General features: G+C 42.4%; 5 protein-coding genes across 13 annotated transcripts; 3 read left to right on the top strand and 2 right to left on the bottom strand.

The window, feature by feature from the left end:
* Positions 1-1,557, top strand: LOC115742542 (F-box/kelch-repeat protein At3g24760). Its single transcript, XM_030676923.2, has one exon. It carries the CDS (start codon positions 158-160, stop codon positions 1,292-1,294), a length of 1,137 nt encoding a protein of 378 aa, XP_030532783.1. The 5' UTR covers positions 1-157; the 3' UTR covers positions 1,295-1,557.
* Positions 1,558-6,486: 4,929 nt separating this feature from the next.
* On the top strand, positions 6,487-24,944 carry LOC115742528 (protein FAM98A). Of its 9 annotated transcripts, none has more exons than XM_030676876.2 (9): positions 6,488-6,740; positions 8,247-8,327; positions 8,456-8,544; positions 8,631-8,705; positions 8,999-9,099; positions 9,185-9,337; positions 9,368-9,397; positions 9,560-9,622; positions 9,841-10,271. In XM_030676876.2, the coding sequence occupies exons 1-9, from the start codon at positions 6,618-6,620 to the stop codon at positions 9,939-9,941; spliced, it is 816 nt and encodes a 271-aa protein (XP_030532736.1). In that variant the 5' UTR covers positions 6,488-6,617; the 3' UTR covers positions 9,942-10,271. The 9 variants fall into 9 exon arrangements, with proteins under 9 accessions (XP_048138894.1, XP_030532736.1, XP_048138896.1 ...); XM_030676878.2 differs by having other exon boundaries at positions 6,489-6,740; positions 9,844-10,271; XM_048282937.1 differs by lacking the exon at positions 9,368-9,397 and having other exon boundaries at positions 6,487-6,740; positions 9,185-9,352.
* Positions 14,772-17,376, top strand: LOC115742561 (protein SULFUR DEFICIENCY-INDUCED 1). Its single transcript, XM_030676948.2, has 4 exons — positions 14,772-14,953; positions 15,765-15,977; positions 16,483-16,638; positions 16,740-17,376. Exons 1-4 carry the CDS (start codon positions 14,834-14,836, stop codon positions 17,145-17,147), a joined length of 897 nt encoding a protein of 298 aa, XP_030532808.1. The 5' UTR covers positions 14,772-14,833; the 3' UTR covers positions 17,148-17,376.
* Positions 17,940-21,263, bottom strand: LOC115742510 (vesicle-associated membrane protein 721-like). The gene is made up of 5 exons (XM_030676833.2): positions 20,891-21,263; positions 19,703-19,844; positions 19,496-19,616; positions 19,110-19,172; positions 17,940-18,281 (listed from the first exon to the last, which is right to left on the bottom strand). The coding sequence occupies exons 1-5, from the start codon at positions 21,078-21,080 to the stop codon at positions 18,129-18,131; spliced, it is 669 nt and encodes a 222-aa protein (XP_030532693.1). The 5' UTR covers positions 21,081-21,263; the 3' UTR covers positions 17,940-18,128.
* On the bottom strand, positions 22,784-26,698 carry LOC115742517 (guanine nucleotide-binding protein-like NSN1). The gene is made up of 9 exons (XM_030676852.2): positions 26,544-26,698; positions 26,170-26,414; positions 25,679-25,793; positions 25,390-25,563; positions 24,933-25,147; positions 24,519-24,783; positions 23,981-24,160; positions 23,650-23,861; positions 22,784-23,400 (listed from the first exon to the last, which is right to left on the bottom strand). Exons 1-9 carry the CDS (start codon positions 26,560-26,562, stop codon positions 23,080-23,082), a joined length of 1,746 nt encoding a protein of 581 aa, XP_030532712.2. The 5' UTR covers positions 26,563-26,698; the 3' UTR covers positions 22,784-23,079.
* Positions 26,699-26,928: the final 230 nt, after the last annotated feature.

The following is a 26,928-nucleotide window of genomic DNA, read 5'->3' as shown; positions in this document are numbered from 1 at the left end:
TAATCCACTGCCATTACATCCCCACGTCGCTTCACCCGACACCACCACAACGTGTATAACTACCATTCCATCTTCCCCAACTAACCCCCGCACAAGTTCAACGCCCTCTGTCTCTCGCCACACGACACCCAAGCACAGTCGCAAAACTCTCTCTGCAATGTCGGACTCCCCGCCGTCGCTGACCACCATCAACTCCCTCTCCACCGACCTCATCGACCTCATCCTCTCCCTCCTCCCCGTCCCCTCCCTCCTCCGCGCCTCCTCCGTCTGCAGGCTCTGGCGCTCCATCGTCTCCTCCTCCGGTTCTCACCCCAATGCTTCTCCCTGGTTCTTCCTCTACGGCATCCACAACACCTCCCCCCGCAACAACCAGTCCTTCGCCTTCGACCCCCTCTCCGATTCCTGGTTCCGCCTCCCCATCCACACCCACCGCGACGATCCTTGCTTTTCCTTCATCGCCTCCTCCGGCTTCCTCTTCACTACCACCCCGACCTTCTCCTTCACCCGCGTCTTCCGCAACTCCTGGCGCGCCACGTCCCCCCTCCATTTCTCCCGGATCAACCCCCTCCTCGCCGTCTTCGGCGACGACCCCGGCCCCGGGTTGAGATTCGTCGTGGTCGGGGGCGACGGGTTTATCGGTAATTTAGTCGACATCGAGGATCGCTTGGCGGTCGAGATTTACGATCCCCGGTCGGACCGTTGGGACCTTTGCCCTCCCTTGCCGGCGGACTTCCGCCCAGGGAACTCGTCGCAGTCCCTGTCGTCAGCACTCTTCCGGGGTAGGTTTTATGTATTTGGGATCTACTCTTGCTTTGTGTCGTGCTTTGACCTGCGCAATCGGGTCTGGAGCGATGTGCAGACTCTGAGGCCGCCCGGGGTCCTGTTTTCTTTCTTAATCGCGTGCCGGGAACGGCTGGTTCTGGCTGGTATGTGTGTTGGGCCGAGCGGGCCGTCGTTTAACTTGTGGCAGATTGATGAGACGACGATGGAGTTCAGGGAAATTGCGATCATGCCTTCAAATTTGCTCAATGGGCTGGTCGACAGCGAGGAGGAAGATAAATTTGCGAGCTTGAAATGTGTTGGATCGGGTGATATGATTTACGTGTTTAGTGAGGAGTATCATAAGAAGTACCCTGCTTGTGTCTGTGAGATTGGTAGTGATTATGGAAGGTGTAGCTGGAGGAGGCTACCGGATTTGCCATCACCTGTGAATAAGTTCCACAAGGTCATCAGCTTTTGTTCTGTCGTTTCGATTCATACAGTTCTTCATGGCGAAGCCGATGAAGCTGCCTGACTGACTCATCTCATGGGTGTGCGTCGTGCCAGGGCTCTCTTTGCCTGTTTCCTAATGGCAGGTGTATGAGCATATGTGCAAGCTGATATGTTTATAATTGTTTCATTCTACATTGTAATGATGTCATAGTTTGAATCTGTTACACCAGAAATTCTTTGCGCATGTTTATCTTCTATACTAGAATGTATTCGATCTTTCTGATAGAAAGAAATAGGAATAATGACTGCACAACCTTCCTTTGCCAGTAAGCTTCGCTTGCTTCAGCAACCTTTACCTGTGTGATTTGTCAAAGTGGTTGCTCGTAACCGATAGGTGGTCAGTTCATGAATGTTACACTAGCGTGCTTGTAAGAGATTTCTCATAAATGGCAGTCATTTTGTGCATTTACCTTGAGGAGCTGCTGAGGTTCTACTTGGTGTGCTGGAGTTGTAGGTAAGAGTTTACTCTTTTTCCCTCTGCGCGAGTAGCAGATTTGATGTTTGAGTCTTTCAAATGCTTTCGTTTATTAATGGCATGGTTTAAAAAGGTTGTCACGGGGAGAACGATGCTTCTGTTCAGTAGGAGTTTTGACAGGGGAAATGCAATGCAAGACTCTTAAGGTTTTCACTTTTCAACATTCCTGTGTAAGCGATGAGTTCGTGGTTCTACCTTAAAGTTCGATGTAGAGGTTTTCCTACGTACCAGTTTATCTGAACATCTGCAAGTGTTAGAATTTATGAATTGCTTTTCCTTCCATGACTATTCTCTAAAGGGTAAGGGAAATATATCCACTGTAATACCGCTACTTCAAATCTGAACTTCTGAAGGTTAATGTACATCATATGGCCATCTTGGATGGTCCACTTATTGTTAAGCTGCTGGTTTTTCCATCTTTCTTTGGCCATATAGGATAGGAGTTGTTGATTGGTTTAGCCGGAATCTAGTTGAAAACTGCAGGATTATGGTCGAAGATTGGATCCACTATACAGGTGAGATGAAGGGTCGCCTGTATTCTCTCTTTCTTTTAAAGTTTTTCCCATCCAAAGTCAGTGATCTAGCCTTCCTCCATATAGCAGTTATTAACATTTCTTTCGTACTACTCCACCCTTTTGTCAGTTCGATTCTCTTGTGTATTTCTTGGCGTGCTCGTCCTTACTCTTTGTCAATGACGGGCGTAGTTACTTAGTGCAACTATTATGAGTACGTTTTGCGGGAATGTTCTGAAGATTATTTCCCTGCAGTGAGAAGTCGAGAATCCTTTTGAATTTTATCAATAGTCTCGCTTCTCTCTCTGACTGTTGTAAAATTCAGTATTGTGCTTTAATCGTGACCAGTCCATAAAAGAAAGCTCATCTAGAGACTGTTCTATAGTCGTTCTCTTCATCGCTGGGATAAGGTGTCTGGGTTCATTCCATGTCAAATGCTGCTCCTAGCATGCTTCTAGACGTTCTATTTCAGTTTGTTCTATCCGAGCTTTACTTTTTAGTGGCAGTGTACATGTTTAGCATTCAAATTCTGCAAATACCGATGCTCCTGCCGTCCTGCCCGTGGCTTTATGTCTTTGCTGTGATCAACGTTCTTCAGGTGAAGATAGGTAGTCATTTATGACCAAAATCGGCTCTTCCATGTGACATTAGTTGCATTTGATGTTCTCTTCCATGCCATTTCACAGAAAAGAACTACGCTGAAGCTCTACACCAGGATCACTCAGTTTTTCAGGTGTTTTTTTTTTTTTTAAATTGTAATACGTTACTTAATGACTTTGCTAACGGTTCTTGTAGTGACGTTGCTTCATGTGATTGCAATGAATTGTCTGCTTCATTACCATCCACTCGAAAGTCCCTGTCCCGGCTTCAGGTCGGTCCATTCTATTTTGTGTTGGAAGTACCTCGTCAGGACTCATTGTAATATTAGTCATTAATTTTGTGGGATTTAATCAGCAGAAGCCTTGCTTCCCTCTTTCCTTGACTGTTGTAACCATTCAGTCTCGCACTTTAATCATGACCAATTCATAAAAGAAAGCTCATCTAATGATTGTTGTACAGTCGTTCTATTCATCGCCAGGATACGGTGTCTGGGTTTACTTCCATGCATATGCTTCTCCTAGGATGTTTCTAGATGATTTTAGGGAAAATGCCAAAAAAGGGGCCCAAGTATACTTGTTTTCTCAATTAAGGGCCTAAAGTGCAACTTGTGTCAAAGAAGGGCCTCAAGTGCCATTTTTTATTCAAATGAGGGCCTGTCCGGGGACATTTTTGTCTTTTTACATTTTGTGATTGTTTTCCTTTTTTTTTTCTTCTGTTTTTTTCCTTTTCTTCTTTCTTCTTCCCCTTGCACCAGCCGTCCGTGAGATGCAAACGGGCGTGAGGACCCCCGCCTCGGCCTCCCCCCGCGTCCTCGCCACCGCGATCTCGGTGCTCGGCCGCCGGCTCTCTCGTCGCCGGCCGCAGACGAGTGCAAGATCGCTTCATTTGCGATGAGTGATGCAAGGACCCCCGCCTTGGTCTCTCCGCCCCGCGTCCTCGCCTCCCGCGGATCTCTCGTCGCCGGCTGCAGACGAGTGCAAGGTCGTTTTAGCGGCGATGAGCGACGCGAGGACCCCCGCCTTGACCTCTCCGCCCCTCGTCCTCGCCGCTCGCGATCTCGGCCGCTCGGCCAGCGGCTCTCTCGTCACGGGCCGCAGACGGGTGCAAGATCGCTTCAGCCACGATGAGCGATGCCAAGAACCTCGCCTCGGTCTCTTCACCCCGCGTTCTCGCCGCTCGCGATCTCGGTCGCTCAGCCAGCGGATCTCTCGTCGCCGGCTGCAGACGGGTGGAAGGTCGCTTCAGCGGCGATGAGCGACGCGAGGACCCCTGCCTCGGTCTCTTCGCCCCGTGTCCTCGCCGCCCGCGATCTCGGCACGCTTCGCCGGCCGCAGACGGGTGCAAGGTCGCTTCAATCGCGATGAGGGACTATCTCGAACGCGAAGCTCGCCCTCAACCGGATCTTGACCCCCGTCGTTGCCTCCACCTCGGCCTCGCCGCCGCCGTCGCCGCGTCCTCGCCGTCCGCCATTTCGGCGGCTCACCCGACCCTCGCCTGAGCTGAGTGAGGCAAGCCCTTACGACAGCTCAGCCCACGGCCCCGGTGAGGAGGAGGAGAACAAAAGGGAAAAAAAACAAAGGAAAAAAGGCAAAACAATTACAAAATGTAAAAAGACAAAAGTGTCCCATTTAGGCCCTTGTTTGAATAAAAAAAGGCATTTTGGGCCCTTCTTTGACACAAGTTGCACTTCAGGCCCTTAAAAAAAAAAACAAGTACATTTGGGACCCTTTTTTGGCATTTTCCCATGATTTTATTTCAGTTTGCTCTGTCTAAGCTTTACTTTTTAGTGGAGATGCGTGTGATGTACATGTTTATCATCGAAATTCCGCGGGTATCGATGCTTTTGCTGTCCTGGCCGTGGGTTCACACGATCAATGTTCTTCAGGTGAAGATAGTTTGTCATTCATAGAGGAAGAACCCGCGCACCCAGTCGGTTCCTCTCTCTCTCTCTCTCTCTTTCTTTCTTCCTTTGTTTAGGCAGCAGGGCCTGGCTGTGTACCGTCTGCTCGTGGGCGATTCTTTTGGCATCTGTAACTTTGGTAATGGTTCTTGTTCTGAAGTAGCTTCCCGTGCTGCGATTGCAACGAATTGTCGGCTTCATTACCATCCATTGAATATTCACTGTTCCTGCTTTAGGTCCGTCCTATTTTTTATCATTTGAAAGTGGGGATAATACCATAAAAAAAACTCCAAACTAATATATCCGTGATAAATTTACCCCTCAATTATTTTTTTATCACGAAAAATCCTAAATTGGGACACATGTGACAAATTTATCCTAAGCTAATTTTTTACCATAAAAAATCTTCAAACCGATACACTTGTGACAAATTTATCTTCCGTTAAATTGGGTTAATATCACGAAAATTTTCAAATTGATATACCCGTGATAAATAGAGGGTAAAAACTCCAAGCCGATACACCCATTAATTACCATATGTCATACAACTTAGTAGTTTAATGGTTAGATTTAACGAAAACTAATAGATGATAAATTTATCACATATGTATTAATTTGAGGTAAATTTGTCATAAATGCACCGGTTTGAGATTTTTTGTGGTAAAAAAATAATTTGAGATAAATTTGTCACAAATGTATCAATTTAGAGTTTTTCGCGGTATTAATCCTTGAAAGTGTCTCCTTTGGACTCATTTGTGATCCTAGTTGTTCGTTTTGTGGCGTTTTCGAATGAGAAAATGAGCTGAGAGGCATTGCTATTTCGACGGAGGACGTGGTTTGTTGTCTTTGGCGAACTCTTTACGCCGTCTCGGGTTGCACGTTGTTGGCAAACTATTAACCTTTTACCAAGCGCCGCGGTCTCTCCATCCGGACCGCATCGATAAGTGAAAAGCCAAAAGGCAGCCTTAATCGCGACATGAAAGGAAGTCCCGACATCCTCTTCCACAAAAATTTCGTTAAGCTATGGAGTTATCTTCGGAAGTATGCTGAATGCCTCGTGATTTCTGGCTGGCGGACCGTGGATGAATTTATTGTGAAGGACATTTGCTTGGAGCGAGCACCGACCAAGTAAACCTCTCGATGGAGGTTGCTTTTGCTCTTGGAGAACTTGCCGAACACGTTTTACAGAAGAGGCAACTTTGCTGGAGCAGCAAACATATGTTTCGTGACATCTTTTGGAGGTAACTTGCGTAGCAAGCTGAGACGAAAAATTAAAAAAAAAAAGGGGATAAGTAATTTTTAGAACGTGCAATTAACGGAAATATTTGATTTCATCAATCCGATTGTGCTTGTATAACAAGTTTTAAGATTTGTTTACATCAATTTGATAACTTAATTGCACTTTTTTTTAGTTAAGTTTTGGGATTTAATTGCAGTTGCGTCGCAAATTTTAGGACTTTTAGCGTACATGTAAAAAAAAATAATAATAAATTTTGCTTAGGAGCACGTGCTCCACGTGACCAGAGATTCGCGTGGGGTTAAATCCTTTTCACTCGACCCTTTTGAATCCAATGGTCAAAATTCCATCGAGATTGGTTCCCGTAGGAAAGTGCGACGTGTAAGGCTGTGAGGAGAGAAGAGGCCTCTCTCTCTCTCTCTCTACGGCTTTTGGAGGTTTTAGCTTTTCTTTGTGGTTTTTCTCAGCCACTCTCTCTCTCTCTCTCGCTCGCTCTCTTTCTCTGGGTCGCCTTCTTTTGCTTTGCGCTGGGGTTTTAGGGTTTCTCTCTCTCGCTCCTTCCCTCCCTCCCTCCCTGCCTCCGAAGAAGCGCGAACCGAGGCGCGCAGTGCAGCGACGGCCATGGACCGATACCAGAGAGTGGAGAAGCCGAAGCCCGAGTCGCCGATAAACGAGAACGAGATCCGAATCACCACCCAAGGCCTCATCCGCAACTACATCAGCTATGCCTCCACTCTCCTCCAGGTCTCTCTCTCTCTCTGTCGTGCGTCCCTGTCCATGCAATCGCTTGCGTTTTCGTTTTTGATTTTCGTGATTGAGCAGCAGTTCGCTAGTAGCTAGAACTCGAGAGAAATTAGTAGTTTAGACTGTTTTATTAGAGATGAATGCCAAGTACTCGGTGTCTTCCTCGCCATACATCTACATTGGAGCCGCCCATGAGAATCGAGATGTTGTCAACTCATGACCTTGCTTGTGTGGTGTGGGCTGCATGCCAGTTTGTTATGCTCTGAGTTTGATCAGATTTCCTAATTGGTTAGCTATTGAGTAAAAGTAAGTAGTTAGATGGATCTGGGGAGGCTCCTTCGGTGGACATCTTCCCTGACGTATGGGAAGAGACGGAGATGCCTGAGTGGCTTATTTGTGGAAGATGCACGCTGGACTGAATGGTCTAAAGTTCCATCTTACGAGGTGAGCCCCAGATTGGGATGTGGAAGCATTTTTGAAGCTTGTTAAGTTGCTGCAAGAGAAGGAACCCAATGTTTTCGGAGAGAATTGTTGAGGTGGAGCTGCTCCGAAGCAGGAAATTTTTTAGGAGATCCGAATTCGCTAAACAAAAGAATACCAGTTCAGGCTGCTTTTGAGGAGAATTTAAATTTGAATTACATTTTGTTTTTGTGTTTTCTTTTGGCGAGAGAACAAAAAAGGAGGTGGGGGGTATTGCTGTGGGTTAATTGGGAAAGAAATATGGTGAAAGCTGAGGCATGTCTGAATTTGGGAGTGTGCTGGGATGCTTGGAACACTATTTCAGATGAACTAGTGTCATGGTATGTGTTTAACCTGTTGTTATAAAAATAAATTCTACAGAATGATTACTATAGCTGTTTTTGATCTAGATGGAGACAATATACAGAATAATTTTCCATGTCGAGGTCTGTCTTCCTAAAATGTTAGTTAAATCAATCACATTCCTTGATTTTTCTCATGCATCAGCTTGACTGAAAGTTAAACTTGCTTGTTGTGCATTGTAATTCAGTGATGCTAGTGGTTATCATTTGTGAGGCATCGTTGATTTGGGTAATCTGTTAAAAGGTTGCTTCTGATGGTTCATGACATTCTGCTGGAAGATCAGCGTTGTTCTTGTGGTTATTCTTAATCTATTATGGCTTCCATACTGTAGGTTCATGATTTTTCCATGTCCAAAAACTATTGCTGGATTTTTGAGATATTAGATGGTCATGGGGAATTCGATGTAGCTATATGTATCTACTGATTGATGACTTTCCCTTACTAGGCGGTACCACTCCTCGATAGTTGATTTCTTGTGTGTGACATGCATAATATTACTGGTTTTAGATCATTTTGGAGGTTTTGCTTGTTTCATATGAATGTCTTGGCTTAGATTCTTCTATTATCTTTCATTTCTACGGATTGTGGGTCTTAAATCAGTTGACTTAGTTTTTCCCTTCGCCAACTGATAATTCTTGCAATATGTGCGTGACATGTATTTAAATAGTATATCTTTGTTTATAGGAGAAACGTGTTAGAGAAATTGTCTTGAAAGCAATGGGACAAGCAATCAGTAAGACAGTGGCCATTGCGGAGATTATAAAGGTTCGTGTGAGTTGAAATTAGTTATCACGTGATGCTATTGTTTTATGAGAAGAATAAAAGGAAGCATTAGGATGTAAAATTAGTAAATTTATTCTCATTGCCACCTTCTCAAGCTTGTATTCATGCAGAAGAGAATTCCTCGGTTGCATCAGGATACTTCCATCAGCTCAGTTAGCATAACTGATGTATGGGAACCCATCGAAGAGGGCCTAGTACCGTATGCTTCAGTATATAGACTTAAATTTAATCGTGTACTTAATTATGTGGATGGTCCTAATTCCGACAGCATAATATCTCATGCAGTGTGGAGATGACTCGACATGTTTCAATGATATCGATCACCTTGTCTACGAGGGAGCTTAACAAAAATTCTCCTGGGTAAGTTATGACATCCTCAACCACGTAAAGGGTTTTAGAAGCTGCAATAATGACCATCAACTCCCTGGTCAGTTAGTTAAGGTGTCTTGTTTTGTGCTTCTTACTTGGGGACTGATTCAGAAATATTAGGACATAACTTCACTATCTTCTTTTTCCCCCTGAGTAATCTACCTATTAAGATAGTTTCTGATATATTCACAAATTGCTACATTCTGTTAATAAAGTTTTGGAAGTACTTGCAGATCAACTTGATGTCATGGGCTGATTGTTTGATAAGTTATTTGCTTGAGTAGGTACCAAGCTCCTGTTCAAATTGATCAGTCCAAACCTCAGTATCGTTATCAACCGCAACAGCCCAGACAAGCACGTGTTCCTTACAATGCTGTTAATGAAGGTATTTGCTGTGACAAGTTGTGACTTAAGGTTTTATCATGGGTGGAAGCAAAGTTGATTACTGGTTCTTCTCCTTTAATATTTAGATTCATATGGTCGGGGGAGGGGTCGGGGTAGAGGGAGAGGGAGGAGCTGGGGAAGGGGAGGATATGGAAACTATCGAGGTGGATATTATCAAAGCAGAAACTATCAAGGTGGAGACTATCAAGGTGGAAATTATCAAGGTGGAAACTATCAAGGTGGAAACTATCAAGGCGGAGACTATCAAGGTGGAAATTATCAAGGTGGAAACTATCAAGGTATGATTACTATCTTCTCAATGGTTGAAGTTGTTTTTTTGGTCAAATTCTCAACGGTTGATTACCTTGCACCAAAAGTTTAGGTCCTTAAGTGGTTCATTGCATTCATGTGTTGAATTTCTGTCACCTATTCACTTTCCTCTGTCCTTTTGAAATTTTTAGATAATGGTGGATATTCAAACTGGGGTCGAGGTGGTGGACGAAGTAGGGGCTGGGGCTACCGTGGTAAGTTTGCTTCTAGATTTTGCATCGTACTGGCCTTTGGTGGATTCAACACATCTTTTGGTTATGTTCAATTTCTCGACCTTTTCTTATATTCTATTTTTTTTCCTGGACCAAAGGTCCTGATGCTCCATGTCTGAACTACAGTTATTTTGCAATGTTGAAATACTTATGTTGTGGGCCTATTTCTTCATGATTATTACTTAAGGTTGCCTCCTTAGCAGGTGGATACGAGAGGGGCAGAGGTGGAGGCAGCAGGGGATATGGGCGTGGTCGTGGAAGGATGGGTGGCCGCTCGAGGGGTGGTGGCAACCAGGCGTAGTTGGGGACTCTTGTTCGCTGTGCTTCTCTTAGCTAAAAATGATTTCCTTGGCAAAATGGATCTAGTCTCTTATGAGTTCCCTGTTCAAAATGCATGAGAAAAGTTGGCTTATGTGCTGTGGTTTTAGGAGGTGGCTTGTGTTTTTTTTTAAACCTTAATTTCGTGGATGCGGGTGAGGTTTATTTGGGTCATCTTGATGCGTTTATAGCCCAGAGCAAGTGCTTGAGTTTTTGCAAATCGGTCTAATTCATTTTGCCTGGTGGTTTTCACCACCTTTCTGTATCTATATTCAATTTCCAGTATCTCTTCATTTGATTTAGTTTTATTACATGTTGGTCTCTCCGATGATGATGGGTTCCTAGTGCTGTCACACAACCAAATTAAGAAAATGTTTTATCGGCATAATCGAAGGAAGTACGATGTTGCCGTTTCGCTTGATTCACGGGAAAAGATATGGCTTCAGGGTTCTGTAATGACAAGGTTCGGCTTGTGCGGCGGGTAAAGACTGAAAGAGGGTGTGATTTATAGGCAGGGCACGCAACTTTTAGGCAAGGGATATATGGATTTGCGGCTTTTGACTAGTTTCTATGAGTATACGCAACCTGTCCTGGTAACCCAAAGGGTAGTGGGTATGGCTTCCAGGGTTAATATGAATGCCCGCCGTAATTTGAATACAAAATTTACTGGATTAAGACAAATGCTTAGTCGCTCAATGAACCCTTTCGGAAATCTCAAGAGAATTATTGGATTTCCTGCTTATTTTGATTTTTCCCAAATGGTGAGTTTCTTTTGTTTTTGTATAAAAAAAACAAAGGGTGAGGTTGATGATCACGATCTTGAACAACCCGGCCAAATGATCACTAATTCAATAGAGATTGCATTTTTTAAGGCGTGATATATCAATCCTTACAATAATTCGACATGCAAACATGTGACTTAAAATTTTCTCCATTGGTCAACCGTGGAAATGGGTGAAGTCTTCTCGCAAATCCTTTTATGGGTAGGAGTTATTCACTGTAGTGAGATGCATATGACTAGAGAAAATCGCTCTTTAGCCTTATCTTTTGAGTAGTATTGTAAAAGAGGCAAATTGATACATTGCTGGTAGGAGGAAATTGTGTTTAAATTTATTGTAATTTTGCCAATTGAGGCCTAAACCTTTTAATTTTTCTATTGAAACTTAAATATTTTTACGTTTTGCCAATTGAGTCCGTTTTCTTCATTTTGACCGAAAATTACTGATATGAATGCTTGGTGACCATCTTACGTGAACACGATCAATAAAGACGTGAATAAAATTTAATACTCTTTTACTATTTTTTCAAATTATTTATTTTTCTTCCTTTCCCTGCCGGCCTCAGGGTCGCCCGGACCTGGGCCGGAGAGTGAAATTATTCGGTGGCCGACACAATCAATCTTGGCTCAGAATTAACGTATGATTAGACCGCATTAAACGGACGTGGTCGAAATGATGCTTCCATTGCTTGGTTTATCCATCCATCTATTCGGCCGTACACCACATGGCTGACGTGATACACACACATTAGCTTTGATTTGGTGTAAAAATTAACTGAGCTCACAAACTTTAGTTTGTAACCAAATGGGAATTTAAAATTCAAATTATATTGTGCACCGTACTACAATAGTGTCAGCTTTTGCAGTAAACAGTTGAGCATACAACTTTAATGACGAAAAGAAAACTATTAAATTTATTACATAAACACCCATTCATTTATAAATACTTTAATGGGATAAATTTAATCTTAAAATTATTGCACTGATATCAATTTAGTCCATCCGATTAATTTTGATAAAAAATTATTCACATGGACAGTTGACGTCTTATATGACACGACCGGCATTGATGTGAAATTTTTTCAATAGCTATTTTATTAATTTTAGGATTTTTTGGATTTTTTTTCTTTGTTAAGGGCTGGCAAGGGCCACCGACCGACTCTCGCTAACCACGGGAGAGGGAGTCTCTGTCCTCGCCTAGCCTAGATTTGGCGAGGGCATCGTAACCCTTGGCAAATTTGGGCTAGGGGCCACGCACCCTCGCTTTAGTAGGCAAGGGCATGGTGGCCCTCGCTAAGAAACAAGGAGGGCTGCGGCGCCCTCGCCTAATGTTGGTAAGGGTCGGATGACGGCCCTTGCGCCCACAAAAAAAAAAAAAAAAAACAAAAAAAGATGACAAAAATAAAAAATATATATGAAATATTCAAAAAATAATAAAATGTTATTAAAAATGTCAACGTTAATGATTTCGTGCCACGTAGGACGGCCGACATCCACGTCAGCAATTCCGGTCAAAGTTGGTCAAATTGATTGAAGTGGTACCAATATGAAAGTCTTCAAGACTAAATTGGTATAAGTGAAAGATTTATGACTTTTGATAAAAAAAAAAAGTTTATGACTGCATTGGTACAAATGCAATATGCTAGGAAGTACTAACACTCTTCTAGGGCCTTCGTGTTGTGTGCGGGCACTCTCCGATACTTCGACACTAACTAACACATGGTCGGTACTCCGGACATGCCAATGACGCGCGAGTTCAACATCCCGACATGCCATTTTGACAGGAAAAATTACCAAAGAACCTATTACAATTGTGCTATTTCAGTCCCAAAATTTTTGTAATTATGCCAATTCAGTTCATCCAAAAAATTTTGGCTGGCCGGCGATCTAATATTTTAATATTTTTTCTTTTCTTTTTTCCACCCCCCCATCTTCTTCCTCCACTTTGGTCATCTTCTTCTACTCTAGCGATGGACTAGAGGATGGGTGGTGAGCCTTGCGGACCTCGCCATGGCCGGGCGAGGCCCAACGTCGCCGTGGCTAGGGGAGGCCGAGCCTCGCAGCCGATTGGGCAAGGCTCGTCTCGCCGGCCTAGATCAGGGCGACGTCAAGCCTCACCAGCCCAAATCTGGGCTAGACCAAGCCTCGCCTCGCCATGGTGAGGCACGGGATGGCCGGTGAGAGAGTGATGTACGGTGGAAGTTAAGCGGGAACCCGTCGGCCTAGTGGCAGAAGTCGGTTGGGTCTCGCTCTAACCGAATTGCACAGATTCCTCATGACATTCATGTTCTCAAGAAAGGAAATTCTCTTGCTTGCATACATCTTCGCACTCGGTATAGTCTTCAACCATTATCCGCACTAGGAAATTCTCTAGTTTCATAGCTCTCCGAAGCACGCTCACGATCTCAAATTTGGGCCGGTGAGGTGAGCCTTGCCTAGCCCCTATGAAGCTAGACCTCGGCCAACCACGGTGAGGTCGAGCCTTGCACGGCCATCCTCCGGTCCGTTGCCGGAGCGGAGGAAGAAGATGACCAAAGCAAAGGAAGAAAATGGGAGGAAGGAAGAAGAGGGGAGGAGGAAAAAGAGAGAATTTTTTTTTTAAAAACATATTAAAATTTTAAAAATATTAAAAATATTAGGTCGCCGGCCGACCAACGTCCACATCAACGCCGACCGGTTAAAATTTATCAGATGGACTAAATTAATACAATTACAAAAGAATTAGGACTGAATTGGCAAAAATAAGGTTTAGGACTTGGATTGATACAATTGCAATATGTTTATGAATTTCTAAATAATTTTTCCCAATTTGACACGTACAAAGTCAATTTTAAGCATTTTCAATAAATTAAAGGTCAACATGTAAATTTATTTAAGAAATATATACTTAAGTCATATATCCATCCATTGCAAAATTAATATACTCAGCCCGCCCAATGAAAAACTTAATCGTGAATCCCTAACAGAAAATTAAAAGGAAGAAGAAACTCACTGTTGACATTTTTATATATGCGTGATAATTTATCATTTAATAACGTATCTCAACGTATCAGAATTCTTTATTTTTTGAGAAATGACTTATCGGCGTGTGGTGTGTCAATGCTGCTTAGGCCATAGGTTTATGACTTTTTTTTTTATACTTTTCACGCTGGATTGACGAATATGCTAAGACCCTTTAATATATATAAACTTGAGCATCCACTTTTGGAGGTCAAGTGAAACACCAAACCTTTATAGATTGGGCTAGACAAACATGAGTTAAAAATTTAGTTTCTATTCATTTCGTGAAAAATAAATGATTTGAAAATATTTTTTAAAAAAATGATGGTAGAACGAAAAAATAATCTCTCCGGTTCATAGAGTTCATGGCTTTGGCGATCATTACTTGCGTCTGAGGGTGTTGAAGCAACCGAGCGAAAAGACATCCCTTCTTCTTTTTTTTTTGGGGGGGGGTTGGGTTGCTACGAGCCAAAACCGAGAAGGATTATCCGAAAGACGAGGAGAGTTATCTCTGAATGTGACTGCTTTACAGTCCAAGTTCACCCGTAACCTTGTAAATGGCCGACAATACCGACCTTAGACACTCCTCCCTCGTCGACGTTTCCAGACACTCTGGCTGTCGTATACGACGTTCGTAATCGCGATCGATCTCCATCCAACAGGACAAAGTTTCACGAAAAGTTACCGCTGGATTACAGTCCCAAATTCTGTCATGTCAAGAACAACCGCAGTAGCAGAGCCTCCGTGAACCTCGTCGGGGGAGAATCTTCAGCCGCAATACTGTACTGACCCGTTTACCTGTACGTGGACATAGGCAAACCAATAATGCAGGACGTCCACTTGAACGTGTATATGTATAAAAGATATGAAACAGAATAGTAGTTAAATTGACTGTTAAGTCCGGAGAAAACATCCAAAATTTGAAGGTGGCCGCTGATTCCGTCCAGGTTCATCATCTTTCGGACACCCTTCCCCTCCCTGCGCCCCACAACCTTAGCGTTTTGCTTCCATACATGGGATTCTCTCTCCTACCCACCATCTCTCTCATCGGTTTATATATCAGAGAGAGAGAGAGAGAGAGAGAGAGAGAGAGAGATATGGAAGAACTGGGGAGTTCAGATCAGAAGGCTTCAGGCAAGAGAGAGAGAGAAGAGTTTCATGTAGCTCTCAAGATCCCTTCTGGTGATACTCCATACGTTAGAGCCAAGCATGCTCAGGTACCCTTCCGTTTCCCCATTCTTTTTTTCCAGAATTTCGTACTAATTCCCAGCATTGTTTCGTTATCATTTTCCCTTTAAGGACGTACCCTTTAATCAGAGTTATCGTTAGACGAAAATCGAAGCTCGGCAGCTTAATTTGAGATGAGGTTAATTGGCGGTTCATGATTTTGGTACGAAAGACTTGACGGCAAAGGATCGATTCATATGAAGCTCCGATAAGATCTTTTTCCATAGATAAAGATATTTCACGCGTGAAATCGACCAATAAGTTCATTTGGATGTTATTTATTAAGTAAATTATTTTAGTTAAGCATCTAGAGATCCCTAAAATCAAATGTGTACCGATTAAGAATGAGAGTACGCGGATAATTCAAAGCGAATCGGCGTTGCCGCCGCCGCATTCGTGATTAAATATCACCCGAATCGCAGGGTAGGAGCAAACATGCTTTAAGACAGGTGCGATTTTCTCGAAATTAAAAAAGTAGAGTAGGGTCTTGCTACGGCTAGAAACCCTATCTTTTGACGATAGACTAGGCAATCTCTCTCCTGCAATCTTGATATCAGCAGGTATACGATCTCCTCCATATAAATTCGACCAAGTTTATGCAGCTTCATCATTCTGTCGATTAATTCATACATATGATAATAAATACATGGACAGATAATTACCATTTTCCTTCACAAGATATTTCCTGATTAAAGACCCAATTTTTTATATTTTGGGATTAAAGACCCTATTGAATGCATCTATTATTGCTGATCAAAATGTTCGGTTTCTTTTTTCTTGCTGAATTGATCAAATTAACAGCTAGTTCAGAAAGACCCGGAAGCGGCGATCGTGTTGTTCTGGAAGGCGATAAACGCAGGAGATAGGGTGGACAGCGCGTTGAAGGACATGGCGGTCGTGATGAAGCAACTCGATAGGAGCGAAGAAGCCATCGAAGCCGTCAAGTCCTTTCGCGGCCTTTGCTCCAGGCAGTCCCAAGAGTCGCTCGATAACGTCCTCATCGACTTGTTCAAGGTATGATGATGCTTTATACACGCATGTACCTGTTGCTTTGCTTCCAGTCTATACATAAAGCTGTTGCATACATGAAGTGCTTTAGGTGTAATAATTCTTAGGTCTCTGGAGATGATATGCACTTATCTTTATAACTCAAGAACATAGGAACCTGTCTGGACGGTGAATGCATGGCTTGTACGCATTGTAGATTGATGTTGGGATAATAATCGGTAAGACCTCTGGCAATCATGGCTAAGTGGTTAAGCACTTTAAAGTAGATGCGGCGGATTTCGTGTTCGAATCAAAGCATCTCGTACTCATCACCAGAGTAAACTTAACGGGTCACTACCATTCTCCTATGGGTGAAGCCTTATCCGATGCATGCGGACGGGGCAAATTTTCATGTATCCATGAAGATTGGTCAAGTTGAGAAAGTTTGGCTATCTCGTCTTATCAAAATAATTGGAAAAAGAAAGGTATTGACCTTTTTTTTTTTTTCTTTTGTGGGTATTATGACGCACAGAAATGTGGTGAAGTGGAGGAGCAAATAGAGCTGCTGAAGAGGAAGCTGAGGCAGATATACCAAGGCGAGATCTTCAACGGGAAGCCCACCAAGACCGCCCGATCTCATGGCAAGAAATTTCAGGTCTCTGTTAAGCAAGAGACCTCCCGGTTATTGGTATGCTCCCCGAGTGATTTTTTTTTCCTTTTTCCTACGCAATAAAATTAAGGAAAAATGCTAAGTTTAACATTAATTGTCACATATGTGGCGAAATGCAGGGAAATTTGGGATGGGCCTACATGCAGAAGCCCAACTACATGGCAGCTGAAGTGGTGTATAAGAAAGCCCAAATGATCGATCCGGATGCCAATAAGGCCTGCAACCTCAGCCTGTGTCTCATCAAACAAGGCCGGCACGACGAGGCGTGCGCCATTCTCGACGACGTTTTGCGAGGCAAGATTCCGGGCTCCAATGATCACAAGCCGAGGAGGAGAGCCGAGGAATTGCTATTAGAGGTGAGGTCAAGGCGACCGCAGCCCGATATCTCGGATCTGTTGGGCCTGGACATCGACGACGACTTCGTCAAGGGGATCGAGAAGTTGATGAATGAGTGGGCTCCGTCCAGGTCCAAGAGACTACCGATTTTCGAAGAGATTTCTTCATTTAGGGATCAGTTGACATGTTAATAGGACATTTGCGCGAGCACTCTCTCGTATTGGGGTGGGTCTGAAATAGGGCATAGAGGAAAGTAGGACTTGAGTTCATATGTTGTCTGTGAATATGTCGGTCTGGTCAAGGGAATGTATCTGATTGCTGATAAGGCATGTCAAAGCAGAATTAGCAAGTGGAAACCCAATAGCTTATTGGCCTTGTTATTTTTGCTGAATAAGTAAGTGCACAAAATGGATTGCAATTCTTATCGCTTTTGCCCGTTTGTCCAAGTTCTCTGTCCCGCAAATATTAGAAGAAGTTCAATAACGAAGAGGTCTATTGTGAACGAGCTATTTAAAAGAATGGACGCCAAAAGAAACGGAACTCACGCGAGAAATAAGTCCCTACCCAAACCATTCCAACATTACGGTAGAACACGTGGAGAATCTTGAGGAGCAAATCCGAACTCGACGCTGCTTACTTTTTTATGGAAGACACCCGAGATGAACACAGCGGGCTTCGAGTGCACAAGATTGGTACTCGGCACAGGGTAATGGACCGAAATTGCAGCGACGTGTGTATTGTGGAGCCGAAGCTGAAATCTTTGGGTGAAGATGTATAGTGTATGGCCATTTCCAGAAGGCTCTTCATGACGGAAAGATTGCAATCAGGGGTTCTCAAGGAAAAGTGCAGCAATAATTTTTAACTTAAATGATCGTTCCGAGCTCATCTGCAAACGCAGAATGTTTGGCCAAAATTCCAAGCTCAAACTAGTAACAAAACGCACGATACTCCCCCACTCGAAATTATCAGCACTCATAGGTTGCTGACATTACAATCACGGGCACGTTGATTATAGAACCCGTCCAAGAATACAAACTATACAAGCAATGTATTTTTCATCTATAGGCAATAGTATAATGGAGGACAGTGTAAAAAACAAAAGAGGAAAGAAAACTTACAGGCAAAATACCTTCAAGACAGGTTTATAAGAACCTCTGAGCAGCACCACTCCTCTATTTACCACCACAATTGAAGCCATGACAAACAGATAAAACAATGATCAGTATTAAAGCAATAATAATGCCCAGAACTATCAGCTTTATTTTCATGTTCTGCATCCACATTTTTCTTCGCATTTTGGTTCCCTGCTGCCTGAAGTCTTGCGCCTGGAACAGGAAAACACGTAAGCCAAGCGCCGATAACCAAACTGTATTGGCCAAAAAATCCTCATCTTGTTATATTTCTTGGTATTGTGAGGACTGTCACGCACTAGTAAGTTTTAAGTAGTTGAATAACAACCAACAAGAAATATTCAAAATCTAATAAGAGCACAAACATTCTGAGATATCATAGGTCCTAACTGCACAAAACTATAACCATGTGATTTCTTTTGTGTGTGTGGGAGAGAGAGAGAGAGAGAGAGAGAGAGATGGCACTGCCTTGATGACACACAAGGGGACCAACAAGGCACGGTAATACAAATTGAGCCTTAATTCCTACAGTCCCCTCAATCAAATTATTAACATTCTCTCTAGGAGGAGGGCTATTGACAAAATCGTCTATGACTAGTTGTGGTTTCTGGTTTTCGTAGTGCCATATGGTCTCAGTCAGACTATGCTGGAATTACCCATTACCTTTGTACTAACGAATCCCTTTTTTGTATCCACCTTTGCCACTAGAGTTGACTCTATGTACATTAGATAAAATTCCTCCCTGTATCCCACTTCTCTAACTACTCGTTCAATCTAGGAAACTCATGTCGAGGTAATGTCATCAGTGAAGAGAATTTAGTCTTAATAAAAGATGTAACAAGATGGTAACAAGAATGAAGAAAGCAAAAAGCAGACAACTGGAATTGGGGTTGCTGTATAGGACCATCACCATTGCTACGAGTATATTGTGTCTTAGCTTCATATTCCATACATAGTTTGTGCTCTCAAGGAAAAATTTGAATCAACAGGCTCACTATGGAGATGGAAGAGATGGTTTCCAACCTGAGAGCGTAGATTGTCTGTCTTATCAACCAGAAGTTCGATTTTTTCACCACGATCAAGAACCTAGATAACAGAATTAAAGCAAACGATAAGTCTACGGCATAAACGCAATTCCTAATAAAATTTCACTAATTGATCACGCATTATTGTAATTCCTCCAACAACACTCAGTAGAGGTATTAGAAATGGAAAAAGGAAAATCTTAAACTTATGATTTTCAATATATAAAAAAAAGAACAGAAAAAATGACAGGAATTGAAATTTGAAAAGTGAAAACTTAAAAACCACAGGAACAATTTGCATTAGGTAATAGATGCATCTTATTTCTGTTCTCTATACCACTCACACAGCCAAATAAAAAGGACATCCAATTTACTCCAACTTACCTTCTCAATATTTTCCATCATTACTCCCTTCACTTCTGATACCTGAGCTTTCACCTTAGCAAGTTTGCTGATCTCTTCTGGATGATCAACACAATATTGCATGTGCTCCTTGAGTTTAGGCCTATGTCAGTCAAGATTGCGATTAGCATATTATGTGGGGGAGAACAGATATAGTTCTTTCCATATCCTGAAGATTAGGAAATTTACCCAAACTCCCTGTTCAAACTATTAGCGGCTGCTGTTGCAGATTTTCCTGCATCGTATCTGTGAGTAAAGTCCTCCTTGATACGCTCAAGGAAGGCCATTGGAATCTGGCGCCCAACAGACTCAACTGCAACCACGCAGTAAGCTGCAAAATTGAGATGACAAAGTTAGTTTATCATTACACGACCACAAAGAAGGTGATCAGACCCTGGGAACTGGTGAGAATAAGCGTCTAACAATAAGTCAACACGTTCACAGAATCTATTTCTCATTTCCAACAACAAAGGGCAACCACGGAAATTGGTCCACCATATATTTTTCTAGCTTAGAGAAGCTCCGTGTCCCTCAGCCATGTACTGTACGATTTTGAGTGAACTCCCCAATTGTTAATGCATGGGTTATTTCTTCACAGTAATGTTATGTTAGGAATGGATGGAATTCACAGTGTATTTGGTGGTTTAGAACTTCTTAGCCTCAACAACCGCTTCTGTTAGCAAAACAACACTCTTTCAATCTCAAGCTTTGTCACAATAATATCCACTGAATTTCCTTCAGACACATCTGCTTTAGGTATTTTAGCCATCTATCAAATCCTTTCACATAACAGAGACATGATTCAAGGTCATCTGTCCAACCCACCCTCCCCCCAAGCTCCTTTCTCTCTCACTCTCTTTTTTATTCTCTCTCCTTTATCCATTTCTTCTTGTTTCGTTGGGATCAAACACGACAAAGAAGCCAAACCGTTCATTAAATAGTCAAAAACCCCAAGATTATTGCAACCACTAAGTCAAGGCTACATCAACTATCCGACTCATACATTAATTAATTCATCCTCTAGATATGCATTATATTGCAGGAAATGGTACATCCTAGCATCAAAATCAAGAACTCCAAATATACTGTCCGTTTGCAGAAGCATTAAAATAATTATAGCGTGCACCAATTAATTCAATCCAGCAACAAGAGTATTCCAGCTTCCCCCACACTACTAAGATATCGCCCTCTACTCCAACAAACCCAAGTCCATCACTAGAACTTCTCTAAACACCCGTTCGTCTAGACGAGGCCGGAAGCAGGATCCACCGACAGATGAGAGCAAGCAATTGCAAGTCGGAAGCAGAGAAACAGGCTAGAGAATCGAACGAACGAAAGAAAGAAAACCAATCAGCGAAGCGAGAAAGGAGGACTCACTGAGGCCATCGTCCACGAGGTAGTTGAAGGTGTGGCCGTCGCAGTTGTAAGTGAACTTGTTGCTGGTGGCGGGGAGCTTCTGGAGGCACTGCGAGGCGATGCTGGTGAAGTTCCCGGTGAACTCGGTGTACTCGACAAGCAGGACGGTGCCCCGGGCCACGAAGCTGTAGATCAGCGATTGCTGGCCCATCCGGTCAATCCCGCTTGACTCGACGACGAAGCAAACAAAAACCCTAGCTCCTAGAGAGAGAGAGAGAGAGAGAGAGAGAATTGCTGTTGCAGAAGAAAGCGAAGGAACGAACTTGTGAAGAGAGAGAGAGAGAGTGGGGATGACGCTTCGAAGAGGAAAAGGTGGAGGAGGGTGGCGTGTTCCTTTTCTGGCTGCAATGGTCGCTTTTGCCGGTAAAACGTCATCGCTTCAATGCCGCACCTTACACTTTGAAAAAGAGAGGGTAATTTCATTTTTTTTTTCAATTTTAAGTTCCCAAATATATATATAGATATAGCTCTTAAAATTAAGAAAATTATGAGAAAATTTTATGTGGTAACATGGTTGTTTTGTGGGGCCCTCAAATTATAGTTTCCCTTGTCATTTAACGACTAAATTTTGAGTTAATGGGATGCTAATCAGGGTATGATCTTGGATTTTCCCGCCAAAAACTGAAGCTTGATAGTTCTGGTTAGGTTGGCTTTTTAAGAAATAGAGAAATGGGAAGCTTGCTCTGAAAATATGGCGAAACAGAGTAAATTTCGGGCCCGTGAGATACTTTTGTTGGCTTTTAAGACACGAGCTACAGGCGTCGAAGAATAAATTTTTCTTGTAGCTTAAGGAAGCAAACGTGTGTAGGTAGTGCAGCAAATCAGATACAAGATGGATCTCAAGTAAGATGAAGTGACTAATCATGGAAAGAGGAAATGATGGTAGGGATCGATAAGCCAAGCAAAGCAATTCGTTATAGCTATCCGATCCAAAATTAAAGAACAATTGACGAAAATGTGTATCAACCGCCGATAATATCATCATAGTTACCGATAAAAACAAGAAAAGACATGTACCTTAAATCTATGTATTTATCTATTAACACATCCAATTGATTGGTGATTAAGGATAAACTTGCGTGTGCGTGAGAACACATGAGGTAAGTCCCATTTTTCATTCCTTTAGGTACAAATGATCCCATGTTTAAGGTCAATAGTACGATTGCTTTTATATTTTCATTCATTGATTCTCTCGCTTTTCTTTTCATTTGCACTTATTTCAAACATAATTCTACCAAATTACCGTTATGGGACATTGATGTGGAATTGTAAATTAGTCAACAGAAACTCTTTGCATTGTTTTTTCGTCTCAACTTTACATTAATTGTCCCGATATATATCATTTTTAGCAACCCTTTAATTTTCTACTATCGATTTTGTTAAGAGTCTCATTCTTGAGTACCCCTGGCTACTCATTATTTATTAATCACACCTAATGCTGTCAAATGGGTGAACTGGATCGGTTTGGGTTGGTTTGTGATAGGAGAAGAAACCGGCGGCTTTGACAAAAACCAAAACATTAAACATGGTTTTGAATAATGCCATTAATAGATCTGACTTCTATCCCTAGAAACTTAGGGCTATTTGGAGCTAAGATCCCATTACATCCTTTTCTGTCATTTAAACAATTAATTCTCGATATGTACCTGACAGCCACTTCAACTTACATTTTTTTAAACCTCTACTTTTTCTCTCAGATAGCTATACTTCAAAACTTTGGAATGGTTGAGCGACTAGCTCCTATGCATGTATCAGTTTGCTTTGATCAAGAACCGGTTACGAGGTAGAGTGAGTTTGTCCATAAAGTGACAAATGAAGTCCAATGTCAGCACGACGGACCAAAGAAATTGGTCAAGAACAATGACTCGTTTCAAGCTTCATAGGATGTCTCACTTGTGTAATAATACTCACGTGTCTGCACGCCTATAATGGACAATTTCCTCAGCAATGAGCAATATTTTCTTCATCTCCAAAGGTAAATGTATACTCAAGTTAGACACACCCAAGAACCAAAACTCTCTTTAACATCAAAATTCCTCACCAAAATTGGACATGACACCCTGTAAAAGGCGGAAGCACCCTTGGGGTAGTCATGCCTCCATCGATCATCACTGATACGGTACCTGACATCAGCAACTCTCAAGAATCGCCTAATTATCTTCACCGTCAGAAGCATCCATGGCATATTTGTTCTTCGCGTAATCGATTTTGAAGTCGTAATCGCCATCTGCTACATCCATCGGGGTCGATTTCGGCTCCTTTTTCCTCCTCTTCTTTTCCGCTTTCTTTGTCTTTGGATTGAGTATGCCTTCTGCGGTGTAAAGTTTTTTATTTTGCCGGCTAGAAGGAGCTTGTCCTCTGGTCTTGTCTGCATTCTCATCTTCACTACCCATGGACTCATCCTCACCATCCTTGGCCAAGCCTTGAGGGTCGCCGCTGACCTGTGTCGATGGTTGTGGTTGTTCATCCTCCTGAGGCACAAATATGCAAAGAGTGCACTTAACAAGCTTTCCTTCTATTCACTGTTAACCGTGACTTCTACAATCATGCATTAATCTCTTCCTTTTCTTTTAAATTTTAAGTTAAAATCACATGTATGCATTCATAGAGTTGAGAATGATTGTACATGCATATGTAATTTAAGACCTTTTTATTTAAGGTGCTCAAGTTATGAATATATTTGTTTGAATAGACTAAGTCACTGAAGCTGTGTTGTGAACCTCAAACATGTTCTCATCAAAATTGGGTGGGCAGCTTGGTGGAACTTCTACAGGAAGAAATTCATCGACCGACTGGAGGCTGCCAATGAATGACGATTCACCGTTGTAAACTTCATCAATATTAAACTCCTTTCCCAATTCAGAAACAATTTTTGCCTCCGATAATTCTGATTGGTTCCTCTCCGGAGGCATAGTGTAGTATGGGATTTTACCTGCATTGCATCATTTAGAAAACAAAGATTAAATCTCTTCAACACCATTAACTGCATTAATCGGCTTCTCTATGTACATAGTTGGCGGAAATAGATTGCAGCGAATGAAAACTGGATACCTTGATTCCAGTCATGCAGAACAATTCTGGCAGTGGCTTCAACATCCACAATACCACCCTTTTTGAGCTTACCACGAACAGATGCTAACTTGTGTAGAAAGTCCTCAACTGCATCAAAGCTTGAGATCTTGTAGATTGTTACAAGCACTTTGGCAGGGCAGAGCTTCAGAATCTCCTTCACTGTACTTACCAACAAAATCAATTGATTAATGTACATTAACAGAGCCCGATATATCAAATGAGATCATATGTGAAGAAGATAAATGCACTGCACCCTCGATTTCCCAAATACTAATGACTACTGTTGCGCATGCAAAACCCTTACATACATTTAATCAATTTCCTATATCGACCATCCAGTGAGGACTTCATCATACGAAAACAGGGGAAGAAAATGCCAAAAGTACCACCAGACAAAAAACGACACAAACACTTGCTAATATAATACAAGAGAACACTTTAAATTGAACAGACACAATGTGTTCTGTCAATGTAGCAATGCCCAATTAAAACTGAACTTCATATCAGAATTGTATACCTGGACTAATTGGATCATCTAACTTCTCAATACGTTTGCAGTTTCTGAGAGCAATAGTTGCATCATTCCCTGAAGACCTTAGCATGACTACACCAGGACAGTCCAGCAACTTAATATTCTTATCTAACTGAACTTCTTGCATTGACCTTGTCAATCCTGGAGTGGCGCCAACATTGACAACGTGACATCTCTTCAAGCTATTTATCAGACTGCTCTTACCGACATTAGGCAAGCCAATAACACCCACGGTAATCGACTTCTTAATCTGCAAAAGGCCAAGGCAAAGGAGAAGATAAAATATAGAAAAGCGCAGCAAGGTGGAAGCAGTCGCAGACATAAATAGTCTAATGTAATCTTAAACAAAAAATAATCAAATAAACTCAAGAATGCAGTTGGACTAAAGATGATAAGGACCTCATGACTTCTTGAGTAATTCTTGAGCAATTTAATAAGAGTTTCTGCTCCAAGACAATCACTGGTTTGCAAAAGATTGCTCGGTTTTGCGGCCTTTGAAGATTTCCAGCCCAAATTAGATCTCTGCTCTTGCGTGCTACATTTAAAAGCAACTGCTGGCAATTCTTCCCTGAGATACTTGAGCCATTTCTCTACAGCTTCTTTTGGCACAAGGTCTGACAGAAAACATTCAGCAGACAGACTCAGTAAGGATGCCAAAGAGTATGTTGCTTGAAATGTCCAGTGTATATCAACACATGGAAGCAATTTTCCACAAGATTGTGTATGTTGATAATAACATCATAGACAAATCACTATTTACTAATGCTTGGTTTATTTAGCAAGCATCAGGAAGGCTCAGAGACATCCAAAGCTAGTAAGTGATTGAAATAGCAGAATGAAAAAATGAAAGCAGTACCAATCTTATTCAGGAGCAACACAATATGCTTATCAGGACCCGCTTTCATCACCATGTTCTCCATATCTACACAACGTGTTCCAAGCGGATCCCTAGCATCAAGAACCTCCAAAATGACATCTGAGGCTTCGACAACTTTGACTAATTCCTTGTAGAATGATCTTTCTGAGTTCTCTGTATTAAGGAGATATGGCATGAAACAAAAAAGCAGAGACAAAAGAAACCATAACTAAAAGAGATAAACTGACACCTGGAACATGTCACCCAAGAACACTAGCAATCAACATACCACGATTTCTCCCAGTAATCGCAGTTTCATAACTGCCTTTCTCCTCTCCAAAATCCTGTTCTTTTGTCGAAGCTATGTCATTGTTCTCCAGCAAGCCCAACTTCCTCTTTTGAGCCTGACATACATAAAAACTAAAATTGTCGAGGGATTGGGACCAAGGAGTAATTAAAAGATACTATGCATCTTAAGTAGTACCCTATGGGCAAACTCTCCAACAAACCGTATACCTTCCCGTTCATATAGGACATAAATATACAACAAGACCTGCAACAACATTGTACAACAAGACACGGCAAAGCAAAGGGCTTTTGGCTATAAACTGAACCTGAATGCTGGTCCAAAGCATAGACAGGTTCCACCAGGGCAATTTTCACTTGCTTTGTAAGGACTGTGTACTAATAAAATTGGTCGGTTCTACAATTCTCTATCTAGTGCGCTCTATTTAGCACCATTTACATCGTCCAAACTTCAGGTACCAGCTAAAACATTACCCTTTCTTTGCGGGCGGCTTTCTTTTCCTCCAATTCCTCGAGAACGCGGGCCCGCCGTTCTTCGAGGGCCTTGAGCTCCTGCTCCTTGAACGGCCAATCGTTGGGGATGCCGGGGTCCTTCTCGACCTTGCGCTTTTGCTTAAAGCCCAGCTTTTTCGCCTCCTTGGCCTTCTTCTTGTGGTGTTCCTTCACCTTCTTGATGACCTTGTACTTCTTCTTCAACGACACTCTCTTGCTCTTGCTCTCTGAGCAGCAAAAATCGTCCCAAAGCAACAAAGAGACGAACAAACCAACAGTCAACGCCAAAAACGAAATCATTCAAAATGGACAAGACGACGGCGATTTCAGCCTTCCCGAAGAACAAACTGGCTTACTTTTGCTCTTCTTCACCATAATTAGCTACTGCTATGGATTTCAGCACGAGCTTGAAAAAATCAACTGGGAAGGAACATAAAAAACAGGGGAAAACCTCTGCGTTCAGAGGGCAAGAGATGATGGAACGGAATTAGGGTTCAGCGACGCTTACAGGCGGGAATTAGGGTTTATGCCATGACCACGGACCATCCAGAGTCGGGTCAGTTTTGGGCCATTTGCGGGTCTATTTGGATGAATTGGGCTCCCCTGATACTAGTTTCCTTCTTGGGCCTAAGGTGAAAACTTGAATTGGGCGCCAACGAAAAGACCATACAATTGGAGGAAAATGGGATGGAGACGTTGGATTTTGACTTAACGATGTCGTTTCCATTTGGAAAATAACAA

The sequence above is a fragment of the Rhodamnia argentea genome, chromosome 7 (genome assembly GCF_020921035.1).
Source record: "Rhodamnia argentea isolate NSW1041297 chromosome 7, ASM2092103v1, whole genome shotgun sequence".
NCBI lineage: Eukaryota > Viridiplantae > Streptophyta > Magnoliopsida > Myrtales > Myrtaceae > Rhodamnia > Rhodamnia argentea.
Note: the sequence above shows the minus strand (reverse complement) of the source record. Positions and strands in the feature narration are given on the sequence as shown.

Bases quoted from the DNA above. Each gene is read 5' to 3' on its own strand.
- LOC115742542 (XM_030676923.2), top strand. From the start codon at position 158: ATGTCGGACTCCCCGCCGTCGCTGACCACCATCAACTCCCTCTCCACC.
- LOC115742528 (XM_030676871.2), top strand. From the start codon at position 6,618: ATGGACCGATACCAGAGAGTGGAGAAGCCGAAGCCCGAGTCGCCGATA. The intron at 6,741-8,246 runs GTCTCTCTCTCT...CTTTGTTTATAG, and splicing joins ATGCCTCCACTCTCCTCCAG to GAGAAACGTGTTAGAGAAAT. The intron at 9,398-9,559 runs GTATGATTACTA...TGAAATTTTTAG, and splicing joins TCAAGGTGGAAACTATCAAG to ATAATGGTGGATATTCAAAC.
- LOC115742561 (XM_030676948.2), top strand. From the start codon at position 14,834: ATGGAAGAACTGGGGAGTTCAGATCAGAAGGCTTCAGGCAAGAGAGAG. The intron at 15,978-16,482 runs GTATGATGATGC...TATGACGCACAG, and splicing joins TCCTCATCGACTTGTTCAAG to AAATGTGGTGAAGTGGAGGA. The intron at 16,639-16,739 runs GTATGCTCCCCG...GGCGAAATGCAG, and splicing joins AAGAGACCTCCCGGTTATTG to GGAAATTTGGGATGGGCCTA.
- LOC115742510 (XM_030676833.2), bottom strand. From the start codon at position 21,080: ATGGGCCAGCAATCGCTGATCTACAGCTTCGTGGCCCGGGGCACCGTC. The intron at 19,173-19,495 runs GTAAGTTGGAGT...TCTGTTATCTAG, and splicing joins TGATGGAAAATATTGAGAAG to GTTCTTGATCGTGGTGAAAA. The intron at 18,282-19,109 runs GTTGGAAACCAT...TTCCTGTTCCAG, and splicing joins CAGACAATCTACGCTCTCAG to GCGCAAGACTTCAGGCAGCA.
- LOC115742517 (XM_030676852.2), bottom strand. The intron at 25,564-25,678 runs GTATGTTGATTG...TCCTTAATACAG, and splicing joins GATTACTGGGAGAAATCGTG to AGAACTCAGAAAGATCATTC. The intron at 25,148-25,389 runs GTACTGCTTTCA...GTTTTCTGTCAG, and splicing joins GTTGCTCCTGAATAAGATTG to ACCTTGTGCCAAAAGAAGCT.